The sequence below is a fragment of the Schistocerca piceifrons genome, chromosome X, assembly GCF_021461385.2.
Source record: "Schistocerca piceifrons isolate TAMUIC-IGC-003096 chromosome X, iqSchPice1.1, whole genome shotgun sequence".
Taxonomy (NCBI): Eukaryota; Metazoa; Arthropoda; class Insecta; order Orthoptera; family Acrididae; genus Schistocerca; species Schistocerca piceifrons.
The window spans coordinates 587,786,023-587,801,049 of NC_060149.1; the positions used below are offsets into that span (position 1 = coordinate 587,786,023).

Here is a 15,027-nt window from a genome sequence, read left to right on the forward strand (position 1 = left end):
AAAGGACTTGGAAGAGCTGTTGAACGGAATGGACAGTGTCTTCAAAGGAGGATATAAGATGAATATAGACAAAAGCAAAATGCGGATAATGGAATGTAGTCAAATTAAATCGGGTGATGCTGAGGGAATTAGATTAGGAAATGAGACACTTAAAGTAGTAAAGGAGTTTTGCTATTTAGGGAGTAAAATAACTGATGATGGTCAAAGTAGAGAGGATATAAAATGTAGACTGGCAATGGCAAGGAAATCGTTTCTGAAGAAGAGAAATTTGTTAACATCAAGTATAGATTTAAGTGTCAAGAAGTCGTTTCTGAAAGTATTTGTACGGAGTGTAGCCATGTATGGAAGTGAAACATGGACGATAACTAGTTTGGACAAGAAGAGGATAGAAGCTTTCGAAATGTGGTGCTACAGAAGAATGCTGAAGATAAGGTGGGTAGATCATGTAACTAATGAGGAGGTATTGAATAGGATTGGGGAGAAGAGAAGTTTGTGGCACAACTTGACTAGAAGAAGGGATCGGTTGGTAGTACATGTTTTGAGGCATCAAGGAATCACAAATTTAGCGTTGGAGGGCAGCGTGGAGGGTAAAAATCGTAGAGGGAGACCAAGAGATGAATACAGTAAGCAGATTCAGAAGGATGTAGGTTGCAGTAAGTACTGGGAGATGAAGAAGCTTGCACAGGATAGAGTAGCATGGAGAGCTGCATCAAACCAGTCTCAGGACTGAAGACCACAACAACAACAACAACAACAACAACAACAACAACAAAAAAGCAGTCAGTCATAGCTCTATTAAAAATTACCACTTTTGGCCATGGACTACTAACAGTTCATATACAATGGCTTTACATGTAAGATACAGCTATCAAGTGAGGTCAATTACCCATGGAATTGTTGGTAAATTTTGAAGCAAATTTCAGGGAGCTGTGTTGTGTTTAGTTTGTAATAGTAATGTTGAGTGACCTCCAACAACTACATTATGTAGATCAAAGACAAATTGTGATGTACTGTCAGGTATTACTTTACTGTAAAAGATTCTTAATGAACTTGTAGAATTTATTACTCCCAGGTGTCATTTTTGTGAATGAGGCACATTAAATTCCATAGCAGAAATCATCTTGTCTCCAAAAAAATAAGCAGTAATCGACACAAAAGTTGATTTAAAAAGCAGTTCTTCACTAGATATGTTCCTGTTGCCAGTGGAATGTTGTATGCACTTTCTTTCTTTGAACCTGAGGATCAAGTCAACCAACTTTTTATAACTGAACCTACTGTTTATTGGGTGACCCAACCATAGAACAGTTTGCTTTTTACCACATTCAGAAAGCAATGTCAGAGATTAATTGTAGGAAACCTATAGAAAATGTAAGACCGATGAGGGATCATAATGTGGACCTTAGGATTTGTAATTCTTAAGTAACTGCACAGCCACCAAACTGTTGATGGGAAGTATGGCCTGTTAATGAAACTATTGCAGCTCAGTTATCTCAGTTATACTCTGCTGTGCTGACTGAGATAACTCCATTAAAATCATTGTCAACAGTAACCGTTGATCTGAGAAAAGTGACAGAGAAATCATTTTGAAAGTTGTCTACATTCCATAAATTGTCTTTCTGTACCTGAAGAGGTACATATAACTCACGCTACTTCACTTCCAAATATCTGGAAGTAATAGCCATTATAAAGTACTTGTATAAGACACCAATTAGCTGCAAGTATATGAAAGTAAGAAGCCTTATGAAGTGCTTGTCATATGCATATTATCCTAGGGTTTCCTCATTATCTATCCAGCATACCCATAACCCCATATGTCTGTCTTGCAATCATAAGATACAGGTTTGATGGTGCCCCATTCCGTTTCTAAATTACAGACTACGTCCATTTCAGTTCTTACTACTGCGCTAAATGACTTCAGCTTCTTAAACTGCCTTTGGTTCTCGTATAAACAGGAAGTTACAGTTAATGCAAAGTAATTAACAAAGGTGACATTCATATTGCAGCAAAATTACTTTTTAACTCTGTGTTGGAATGGCTTGAAAACCCTTAATATTTTCTTTCATTCTTTTTTTTATTTTTTTTATTTTTATTATTATTATTATTTTTTTAAATATGCGTTTCATCTACACTATTGGATCACAGAGAATCTTAGAGATATTATGGCTACATTACGTATGGTACTTCACCAAATTGGAGCAAGTGCTATTAGAATTTATTAGCATAATATGTGATCAGTAATGTTCACTTTCTGACACGTGTTTTGAATGACTTACAATGTTTTGTCTGCAAAGTATACCTATTGCTTCAAGTGAACTACAGAGAAGCAGTTGTCATTTTGCTTCTTAGCTTTAATTAATTCATCTATACTGCACTTTTTTGTACTCACTTAAGTCATGATGCATGTTGAGATATGTAGGTGATACCTCAATTTCTTGGTGTTTTGGTTCTTAGGATGTTCTGTTACTGCTTATAGTGTAAATTTGGATGTCACAATATTTATTATAATTGCTGTGTGTTTGTTACACATAATCTGTGTTTATTCTATACTTCAGTCAACAAACTTAACACTATTGCAAATGTTGAGTAGCTGTAAATGTTTTATTTTATGTAAAGGTTTTTATTTGCATTTAATTTCATTGTGTTTACTTTGTTTGGAATTTTATGAAAGGCATTTAATTTTACAATATCTTGTTTTCAGCATCTATAACTAAGGACCTCAGACAGTTCTTGAACACAAGATTCCAGAAGGGGTCAGTGGATCATGACCTCCAAAATACAATTAGAGATAACTTATACTTGCGCACTGTCCCAGTTACAACACGTGTACCAAGAGATGGAGAGGTTAATGGTGTGGACTACACATTTCTCAGTGCTGAGGAGTTCATGGAATTAGAGAGAAGTGGAAACCTCCTGGAAAGTGGAATTTATGAAGGTAAGGATGCAGAATTTTCTACATGTAAAAGACCATTGTATTTGCTTCCTGCAGAATCAATTGTAATGATGAACTGAGATCCCAATTTCTAATTTGTATAACAATAGTTTAACTATAAATGATGCCAAAGGAAAAAATAAGCAGTATGCACATGCCTTTTGTCTTTTGCTGAAAATTTTATTTTCAAAATTAGTTATTTTTATAACATTTTATGTGTAGGTAATCACTATGGGACTCCAAAACCATCAAAAGAAGCACCTGTTTCGCCTCCACAGAGCAGTGGCTCCAACTTGAACCTCAACAGTGTAGGAGTTTTTGGGACACTTTTTCCAGGCGCACATCCCAGTTCTGAAGGAAAACGCAAACGAAATCGTTCAAACGTGGAGGCAATGGCTGCCAAGAATAACATGGAACCTGAACCTGTTGCTGGAAATGTACTTGATGGTAATTTAAATAATATTTTATTACATACAGTGAAGGTGACCACACTCAAAAGTATGCAATACACAACATATCATGTTTTAGACAGTACTTCGTATCTCCAGGGGGGTCGGGGAGCCTAAAAAGTGTACCGTCCCAAGTATAAGGGCCAACCAAAAAGTTTCTAATTGAGGGTGGTGCTGCAATATATATGCTACGTAGCATGACTTGGATGCTGGTATATAACCACTGATATGTAGGCAAGGGATCAGTGTGGTATTTGTGTGTTTCCAATGCAGAAAAGTGAACTATAGCATCAATATTACTGGATGCCTCCAAATGGGACCAAAATGTTGTTATTCTTTTCTTGGTTGCCAAAGAACAAGTACCAGTAGAGATATGTTGCAGAATGAAGAATGTGTATGGTGCAGCATGTCTGTCGAAAACCAGCTGCGACAAGGGGTGCTGCTGCTTCATGTTAATGCAATTGCCCATATCGCAAATGTCATTGTGTAGAAGTTGTGCCAACTCAAGTGGGAGACTCTCGAGCACCCACCCTATAGTCTTGATCTCTCCCCATGTAATGACCATGCCTTCAGTCCCTTAAAAGGGGCCTTGAAGGGACAATGATTCCTGTCAGGAGATGTTTTGCAGTAGTTAATTACGGACTTCTTCACGCTTCAGGATATGATGTTTTACTAACAGGCATTATCAGCCTGGTATCTTGCTGGAATTCTTGCCTTATTGCACATGGTGATTTTGCCTGATCGGCATACTGATTCTGGACTGTACAACATTCAAACAAAATCTTTTTGATCGCCACTTATATTTACCAAGGGCATAACTTTGACAAAATCAAACTATTGCTAGTGCGCTGAACAGTAAGAACTTCATTTCTGTGCTAGGAGTATTGTGAAGTTAGCACAAATATCTGTAAGACACCTATAGAATACTATTTATGGATGGTAAAGGCATCCACTATCAGCCTGGGTGAAGAACGGTTATTGAATGAATGCACAGTGTGTGTAATTTGTTAACTAAAGATGATCAGACAACCAGTTACATGCCATGCCATTTCCTATTCATTAACAAAATGTATTTGTGTAGTGTAAAAAGAACTGAAGATTTTTTTGCAGTTACACAATGGTAAAAGAAATTAATAAATTAACACAAAACAGCAAATGATTATCTCCAATTTTTTTTAAATCTCTGGAATCATAAAGCTTATTTTTTTCTTTAAGTCACTACCAAATTTATTGCGAAAATAAAAACATTTACTTACAAATATCGAGAACATCCAGCAAAGAGGAAGGAGGATTTAGAAGCACATTGATGGATAATGAATAGTAAAATCGATGTTGAAACCTAAAAATAATCGATGACAGCATCGTTTAACTGTTTGTGGATTACCTCATTATTGTGGATTTATAAAATTCTCTGATTGATAGGAATCACCTCCAGCAGTAATATGTGAAACAGAACTGAGCTGCAGCCTCTTAAACATACTGAATTACTCTGCTGAAATTATTTTGTTTTGATTCAAGAGCATTATTTAATATTCAAAATAGTTCACAGTGCATTAGTAGACTTTCTCAGTACATGTGACTGAGAAGTGTTTTTTGTTTCATGTTCATACCATGCTGCTTATTCCATTTTTAATTATTTTTATTGTAGATTTAAGACATCCAGGGAAGGAATGTAGACAGTCATAGCAACTGTAAGTTGAGGGCATAGATAACTCCTTTTTATTCCAAATCTTTTGCATGGTGGGTAACAAAAATTTCATCTGTCAAGAAAACAGAATTTGAAAATGACTGTTCGGTTAAATAACTATAGAAAAAGAAGCCTGGTAACAGACAGATTTTGAATTTTCCTCTCATTCTATTATGTTGTTTCTCTATTGATGCTATGTGGTTTTTCCTGCCAATTCCTTTCATCGGTATATTGTTCCAAATCTTTCATTTCTCTGTCATCAAAAGAAGAACCCCCACATTCTGATAGCAAGTAAATATTTAACAAAAAATACTGCAACCTTACAGATTGACGGTGAAGTTTTATAAGTGAGCGAGAAAATTTTGAGAAACAGCATTTTTTTGTTACACTATTGTGGGCAGTAAAAAGCTAATTTCTTATACGCACAACACTTTTTGACAGACTTGTATTTAATTGTTACCAGGATACAACAGTAGTGGAGACCAGGTGCCAACTGACCCTCCAAGTTACTACCATTCTGGTGAAGGCCCTGAATCTCTTCACGCAGATCTAGGTCCTCTGCCACCTAACTGGGAGAAGGCCTACACTGACAGGGGTGAAGTGTATTTCATTGAGTAAGTTTAATTGAGTATTGTTTCATTTTAATTTCACATACTAATGAAACAGGGACAGAATGTGTTACCGATACAAATGTGCAGTTTGTTGTTACTTTGGATTGTTGTTTGATTTGTACTTTGAGTAATAAGTGACAGAAAATAGTAATAATAATAATTGTGCAGAATCTTTCATTTACTCACCAATGGAATTTGACAGTTGTGTGTTGTTATTTCTTCTTATTGACTTGTATGCCATAAATTTTATTTATGTTAATTGCTGATTTTGAAGGTTACAAGACTTGGGAAGCTAACTCATGAAGTAATACTCCAAAACTGAGCTAATGTTCACTGCTGGGAATTGCGTTAAATTTTATCAGTGGTACGCAGTTCTTAGCTATGCATAATTTAGATTTTTTTTATGTAACATATTTATTGCCTTGGGGCACTTTTTGAAGATACCATTCAATTGCTTTTCCACAGTGGCTACTGATATTTGAAATCTTAGATAGTGGCGCTGTGGATTGTGCTCATTTTCTCATAGATATTATTTGAGCCAAATAATGCTATTTCAAATTCAATAGTGTTATATAGCACATTCATATGAGACAGAGAATTACAGACGCTTCATTTACTTTTAGCTAATTTGATGTTGAACTGCACTTTGAATTATTGTTTATGATTTGTAAATATTATTGAACAGTGAAGATTAAAGATTGGGTGGATGTTTTATTCCTTGTTGGACACGTAAGCTTTTACACATATTAAGAGGCTACAGCAAACATGCGTGTGTGACTAAGTCAGGTTAGTTTACTTTTGAATTAAGATTCATTTGAACTTGAAGGGAACCAGCAAACAGCCCGTTTGTTTTAAATTTGTAATCAGTACATAAATTTTGTCTTCAAATGACTGAGCAGAGTGCTCTCCATTCATGTCTTTTAGAATCTAGAATAAATGTTTGGTACTGTAATGGAGGCATAATAACTTGTCCGTACAAACCATGAAGTAAATTCTAGTTTCATTTTGCATCTATGCATATATTTTTCTAATCATTTGTTTTGCATTAGGAATACATGTCTTGAGATGCATGTGTAACCTCTGATGTTACATATTGATTTCCATCAATTACTCTATTCATTTTAAGTATCTATAACGAACCTCATTGCACATGAGTTGTGCATTGCGTACTGTTGCAAGAAATTTCTGATTAAATGATTAAGAAATGTGGTTGCTGCTGCATTGCATTATATGCCAAACTCCTGTGTGGAATTGCTACAGTAACCATTAGTCAGTTATGGGGTTCGCAGGTAAATTCAGAGTGGACTGTACAAGGAGGTGGGAAGTAAAAAATTGATAGTATTACAGAGAAATAAATAGTGATTTGTAAAGTAAGCATAATAGTGAAAAAATGCAGAAAAATGTAGGTCATTAAAAAAGGAAGGTCTCACACCTGAATAGAAAGACATTGATGACTGCCAAGTATTTATTGAAACTAAGGGGAAAAAGAATAGATTTTACTGTCCAATTGTTGATGAGATCATTGGAGACTGAGGACAGGCATTGTTTGGACAACAATTGGGCAGTAAACCAGCCTGGCATTCATGTTAAGTGAACCTAAGTGTGAATATTCAGATGAGGATTTCAGTCCTGCTTCTCCAGAATTGATATAAAGTTCTTTTTTTAAAAGCTATTGCACCACCTTAATCAGGTTCTTGATTGTAGATAAACATTTGACTCTGGTTAGCTATGACAGTTCAAGAGACTTTCAAAAATTGTTCCGAATATTAGAACGGTTGGAGTTTTGTAACTTCTATTTATGCAGATGTTGCCCACTCTATTTTTTTAAATACATACTCTCTTTCAGTTTCTAAGTAATATTGTATCTACCTGAGGGACTCTCCTCTCCCCAATGTAGTACTTGTTTACCTTAAATGTGCAGACATATCACTGATTGCAAAAGTTTTCTCTTTCATGGGAGATGAGCCTTTAACATCATGTTTAGGAGTATAGAATCTTCAGTGTGCTTGTGATTTATACTGGCCACTCTGTTATTTTCATGGTGAACAACACACACAGCCATGTAGTAGCAGGAAAATTTGTCCACTTAACATATGGAGTACATCTGAAAATTGTACATTCCCTCTTAAATATCCCCTTGATAATTTCCGGTGGAACATTTGTATTAGTTAAAGATCTATACTGTAGTAGATTATTCACACAACATTTTATCAGTAAACTGCTTCATTGTTTTGTATTACATTTTCATATTTTAGGTACAAAAATGTGTAGAACATATATGCCAGCAGTGGAAATCATAAATGAGTTGATAATAGTGTATGATGAGGCTCACTGATTCAAAGCCTGCTATCCCAGAACCGTGTAACTTATAACAGGAGGATTAATATCAATATGATGATAGATCACATGTCATGGAGTACTGAAAAACTGGTTATCAGCAGTTTTGGAAGCCGTATCTGAGTGACCTCTCTCACACAGAAGTATTAGACTCCGTATATTTAATAATTTTTTAAGACCCTGTGTACATTGTATAGGTATTGTTTAGGTTACAATTGACTTGCTGTGGACAGTAAAAATACTGCAGAATTAATTATAGCATGTGTATTTACATTGGATATCAATTTTATTTATGGCAGGCTTAAGAAGTTCAAACCATTATCTAGAAATATGATTTTAGTTCTGATTAATACCACCTGGTTTTAATATACTTCCTTACCATATCCAAAAGCTGACAATTAAATGGCTACAAAATTATGTGCTCCACATTTTAATTTCTCAACAACTGTATTATAAACGGCAATCTTATTATGTGCAGTTAGCAAAATAAAAGTGGCTTTTTCTTAGTCTTCATATTTCCTTTTCAAACCTTCAGCTGTAAATCTTTACCTGCATATGTTTTTGAACAGTTTTCATATGCTAGATTTGACAGACAATAGAATTGATTGCTATATTAAACTATGTATCCCTGATGATGTATTTAATCATACGTTGTACACTGACTTCCAGAGAAAGCAAGCACCCACAAGACATGGTCAGATGTCAGTGTAACTGCATACACAGATATATAAAAGATTAGAGTTGCAATCCTCTGTGACAGATAGAACAGCCACCACAATGCATTGGTATTGCTCATGTTTGATGTTACCAAGCCTGGTAGGCTATATAAGGAGCATGAAGAACAGTATCAGGTGTTGCATGATAACTGTGAAGGACACGTAGATGCCATGTTTTCATATGGGTTCACATTGTGAGTCTCCATTTGGTCAGCTGGTCGAATAGTGCAATATCCTGTTGGACTGCATGGGAACGCGAGAGCAGTCATACTTGTGTCAAAGCTCTGTTGACCACGTCTGAACATCACAAGGGAGGGTTGCCATATGGTGCACCAAACACATTGTTAATCCACCTTGTCTGCACCTGCCATCTAAGAATAAAATCGACTGCTTGCAACATTCCATGTCAATCCGCACCATAGGTTGGACACTAGTAGTAGTCGGACTAGCGAATTACCATTTGTTAATGCTCCAACAAATCCCTTGGTGGACTGAGGCCTGCTGTGACGCATTTCACATGCAGGGACGTACTCCCTGCGTTTTTCACTGTCATCCTACAATGGACAACTACTTTTGTTGTAAACAGTTGCGTGCACAGTGTTGTCGCATTCCTTGGAATAGCAAAAAAGCTAGCTGGATTTCAGTTACTAGTTCCTTTAACAGTTCCACTCCCTATTCCATTATGTGGGTCAACCTCAGACGGCTCTCTGGGAACAAGGTCCATTTCCCAGTTTCTGGTCTGATCATAGAAAATGATGTCATAGTGGACCCCATTGCTGTCTCCAACATTTTGGCCACTATTTTGCGGAGATTTCGAACTCCACCCAGTGGCACTTTGCCTTCCTCCATCAGAAATGAGTGGAGGAGGCTTGTGCGATACCCTTCTCCTCTCAGAATCGTGAATCCTACAATGCCTCCTTTACTATGTGGGAGCTAGATCATGCTCTCAGTTCATCCCAATCTTCCACACCAAGTCCGGACAATGTTCATATTCAGATGTTGCAGTGCCTTTCTGTTGGGGCAAGCACTTCCTGCTTCATACGTACAATCACATATGTACAGATGGCACATTTCCCAGATGCTGGGGTGAAGCCACTGTCATCCCTGTAGTGAAGCCCGCTAAGTACAAACTGCTTCCTTCTAGCTACTGCCCCATTTCTCTCACCAGCTGTGTTTGCAAGGTGGTGGAATGTATGATTCGTGCCCAGCTGGTACAGTGGCTCAAGTCTCGCAATTTACTAAGCATTACATAATGTGGATTGTGGGTGCGCCGTTCTGCAGTTGACCATCTCGTCACTTTGTCAAACCATGTCATGAATGGTTTTTCTGCAGAAATACCAGACTGTGACCATGTTTTTTGATCTGGAGAAAGCCTACGGCACCTGCTGGAGGACTGGTATCCTCTGTACACTCTACACCTGGAGCCTTCCAGGCCGCCTGCCTGGTTTTCTTCAATAATTTTTAAAAGACAGAGTTTTCAAGGGCTGTGTGGTTTCTACTTTGTCAGATACTTTTATCCAGGAGATCGGGGTGCCCCAGGGCTCTGTCATGAGCGTCATCCTCGTTGCTATTGCCATTAACCCTGTTGTGCCCTGTCTCCTGCTGGGCATCTCCAGCTTCTTTTTTTGTAACAATTTTGCAATTTATTGTAGTTCTTCATCTACTTGTCTCCATGAGTGGCGTCTTCAGTGATGTTTCAATCGTCTTTACTTGTGGAGCATTGACAATGGCGTTCGCTTTACCACTGACAAAAGTGTTTGTATGAATTTCTGGTATCACAATGGGTTTCTTCCATTGTCTTTACATCTTGGGCCTGTTGCTCTTCTGTTTGGTGAAGCTACAAAATTCCTTGGGCTCATGCTTGATATGAAACTTACTTTGTGTTCCCACATGTCTTACCTGGCCACCCACTGTACCGGTCCCTCAGTGTCCTGCTTGTCCTAGGTGGTACTTCCTGGGAAGCAGATCGTACTACGCTCCTTCATTTGTACTGTTCTCTTGTCTGTTCGAAACTAGACTATGGGTGTTTCGTTTATGCATCTGCACATCCATACATCTTATGCTGACTAAATACAGGCTGCCATTGTAGCATCCATTTGACTACTGGTGCCTTTTACACTAGCCCGGTTGAGAGTCTGTATGCAGAAGCTGCCGAACTACTGCTGTCATACCGATGTGATGTTCTCCTCAACAGATACACATGCTGTTTGTCTGCTGTGCCCGTCCACCCATTCTATGCCTCCTTCTTCGATGACTCCTTTGACTGCCAGTATGGGCATGTCCCTCTTGCAACACAGGCTTTTCAATTGTGTCATTTGCTCTGATTCTCTCAGTGCCCTTCAGAGCCTCTGTGCACTGTACACAGTCCATCCCTTAGTGCAATACCGAGCGAGGTGGCGCAGTGGTTAGCACACTGGACTCGCATTCGGGAGGACGACGGTTCAATCCCGCGTCCGGTCATCCTGATTTAGGTTTTCCGTGATTTCCCTAAATCGCTCCAGGCAAATGCCGGGATGGTTCCTCTGAAAGGGCACGGCCGACTTCCTTCCCCGTCCTTCCCTAATCCGATGAGACTGATGACCTCGCTGTTTGGTCTCCTTCCCCCAACCAACCAACCAACCAACCTTAGTGCAATGGGTCCAAGAAAGCTTCTGGTTGCCCACTTTTAAGAGAGCCACTGTGATGTTTATGTGGGGCCCTGGTCACGTTGGTCTGGTAGGAAATGAGGCTGCTAACACTGCTGCAAAGGCCCACTAGTTCTTCCATTCCTTCTGCTGATATACAAGTTGCCATTTGTCAGCAGATGGTGTCACTTTGGCATCACCACAGGCCTTCCCTTCATGGAAACAAGCTCCAGGGAATTAAACCTCTCACAGCTGCTTGGCTGACCACCTCTCGCCACAAGGAGATCATTTTAGCTAAGCAGTATATTGGGCATTATCTTTTAAGCTGTCACCATTTGTTAAGTGCTGATCTGCCATGACTTTTTGCTCATTGTCATCAACCTTTGACGGTTCACCATGTCATGACTGAATGCCCTTTTTTAACCACCTACGTTCTACTGTATGTTTTACGTCTGCGTTGCCGGCTGTTTTGGTGAACAATGCATGGGCTGTTGACCATGTTTTACTTTTTATCTGTCATAGCGATATGGCAATGGATGTTTGCTCTTTAGTTCAGGACCTCTGTTGTCTCTACAGCATATTTTGTGGACCTTTCTCCAAGAGGAAGTCCTTGTTTTTAGTTGTCTTTTCTTCCATCAGTAGGGCTTAACATGTCACTTTTAACTCCTTTTTTATCTTAGTGTTCTGTTCTGACATGGACACGTATGACTTTAGTTGCTTTAGCACCCTAAAACAAAACAAAACGAAAGAAACGCCCCAACACAAACAGCTGTGTTTGGGAGGGTGCTGTGACAGGGAAGCATGGACTGTTGATGAATGGTGTCACACTGTGTTCAGCAGTGAATCACAGTTCTCCACTGCCCCAGATAACCTTAGTCAACGAGTATGGTGGTGACCTACAGAGAGAGGTCCCATTCTTTCAATATTTTAGGAAGGCACATTAGTGCTAATACTGGCATCATGGTATGGGAAGCCATTGGAGATGACTACAAATGACAGCTGGTAATGATTGAGGGAACTCTGAATGCACAGTGGTATGTCACAGGCATCCTGCATCCTCATCTGTTAGCTTTTACGTCACAGTATCTTGGTGCCATTTTTCAGCTGGACAGTGCTCATCAATACTTGGCACATGTCTCTTTGAGCTGTTTGTGTGATGTTGAGATACTCCTATGGGGAGAAAGATCTGTCCCCCAATAGAATGTATAGTACCTGCTTGGACATCAACTCCATCCTGGTTCCAGAATCCAGGATATCAAGGACAAGCTACAACAGTTGTGGCCAAAGGTGGTGCAACATCATATTGATAAGTGGGCTCATACTGCCAGTTCTTTGTAAATCTGACTGGATTTTTTAATCATGGAATAACGTCACATACCCTCTCAACCCATGAAGTTTCATTTTGTTTCCTGTTCCCTTTCGGGGTGCTTCACCTTTTTTGTGAGGCAGTGTATGTCAACCCAGGTTTGTAGTTCTAGAATACATTTAAAAATATTTTTATTGTGTTTTGCACTCCTCTGTTTTCTTGCATTTCATGAATTGATTAATAATTAAGCTAGGTATAAGGAAGGCCATAATTAAGCTTTTAGGGTAATGTTTGTCGCCATTAATAACATAAACGGTTGTCTGTCAACATCATTTGTCTCTGGCATGTCTAAAATTACTCCGCATATCCATAAAAAAGGCCTTTAAAATAATTTATAGAATCAGTAAGAGTGACTCACTGCATGAAATTTTTTGTTGTTTCTAGCCATAACTCTGGTACTTCACATTGGCTAGATCCTCGCCTGTCTAAATTTCAAAAGAAATCACTTGAAGAATGCCTCGATGATGAGCTGCCATATGGGTGGGAGAAAATTGATGATCCCCATTATGGTACCTACTACATAGATCATGTGAATAGGAGAACACAGTATGAGAATCCAGTCATACAAGCAAAAAGGGCAGCTCAAGACAGTGGAGGTAAGTGAAATAAAGAGTTCTGTTCAACATGGGGACTCCAGCTCTACAGATAATTCTCCTATTTATTAAGGGTGTTTCAGTGGTGGGAAATGAACACATCTAAAGATGTAAAGTTGAAACATTGTTGGCTGAGGTTGCCAGTAGAGTGAGTAGAGTGTAAGCAAGAGTGGACTTGTAACAATTGTATTTTACTTGATGAGATAATGGTCCATTTTTTTTTCTAAATTTTATTTTACTGAGTAACAGGATTGTAGGCATGATTTTTCAGGTTTTCTTGGTGTGAATAATTGATGATGTGTTTTGGGTGTTGAGCTGAATTGTTGTCCCCACTTTTTTGCATACAATTTTGGTGACTGATCTGGTTGTCTCCCTCAGGTATTGTGAGCTGGTTATTATGAGTGCTCATTATTTGGATGCCAACCAGGCTATTACGTATTGTTTTTGTCATGCTACTATTTACAGACGAGTTTGGCTCCTTGTGTTCCATATGTCCCTTGATGCACATCTGTTGCTCATTTGAACTTTCTCCATCTTACTGTTAAATTTATTATGTAACATGAAAAAGAGGGCAAATGACGTTTCTGTGATGTGTTAGTTAGTGGATGAATGGTTGAATCCTTGGGTCACAGTGTATATAGGAAACCTACACACACTGACCTCCATTTCCACGCCTCAAGCCATCGTCGTCTGTCACAAAGAAATTCCATGCTAAAGTGTCTGATTTATAGACCTTAGATGCTGTCGGACAAAGAGAAACTTGTTGAAGAATTAAAACACTTATGAATACTGTTCTGAAGCAACATGTACTCTAGTCGAAAAATTAAGCCAGCATTGCAGTCAAAATAAATGACACCTGAGGAAAAGGTTGAGACTGAGGAAGAAAAAGAGAAGCCCAGAATCTCTTATCTGTCTTATGCTGGCCCAGTCTCTGGAAAGATTGGTAGACTCTTCCAGAAAGATGGCATCCAGTATATTTCACTACCATCAACTAAGCCCGCCTGGTTAGCCATGCGGTCTAACACACTGCTTTCCGGGCGGGAAGGCATGCTGGACCCTGGCACGAATCCACCCGATGGATTAATGTCGAGGTCCGGTATGCCGGCCAGTCTGGGCGGTTTTCCATCTGCCTCAGTGAATGCAGGCTGGTTACCCTTATTCCGCCCAGTTACACTATGTCAGCGATGGCTGCGCAAACACTTCCTCCACATATGCATACACCATAATTACTCTACCTCGCAAACATTGGGGTTACACTCGTCTGGTGTGAGACGTTCCTGGGGGAGGGAGGTGGGGGGGGGGGGGGGGTCCACTGGAGGCCGAACCACACAATAACCCTGGGTTCGGTATTGGGCGGTGGTGGGGTGAGGGGACTGTTGTAGCCTGTTGTGGGGGTTGTGAACCTCTGAGGGTTACAGCGGGGATGAAGCCTCTCCATCATTTCTAGGTTCCCAGTTCCGTACAATACCGTCAACAAAAGTAAAATGTCTTCCTTGTAATGTTAAAGGTGATCTAAGTGTCCGAAAGCTGGGTGTGTACCGCATCCTGTGCAAATGTGGTGTGTCTTATATGAGGAAAACTATTAGAAAAGTTGAGGGAATTGCAAGGAACATCAGCAACACACATGACTTAAATAATCAGGCAAATCACTGGTGCGAAGCACTGCCTTAAGTTAATGATAAAACATGAGGAGGCCAGTATTGTGGCGCAACTGC

General features: G+C 39.1%; 1 protein-coding gene across 2 annotated transcripts in view; it reads left to right on the plus strand.

Moving 5' to 3' along the window:
• Nucleotides 1–15,027, plus strand: part of LOC124723114 (membrane-associated guanylate kinase, WW and PDZ domain-containing protein 1) — a 394,868-nt gene that overhangs the window by 268,778 nt on the left and 111,063 nt on the right. For both annotated transcript variants that reach the window (XM_047248296.1, XM_047248298.1), the window contains exons 2-5: nt 2,699–2,932; nt 3,152–3,376; nt 5,529–5,679; nt 13,104–13,315. In XM_047248296.1, the coding sequence (XP_047104252.1) occupies nt 2,699–2,932; nt 3,152–3,376; nt 5,529–5,679; nt 13,104–13,315 (822 nt within the window). The remainder of the gene's footprint in view (nt 1–2,698; nt 2,933–3,151; nt 3,377–5,528; nt 5,680–13,103; nt 13,316–15,027) is intronic.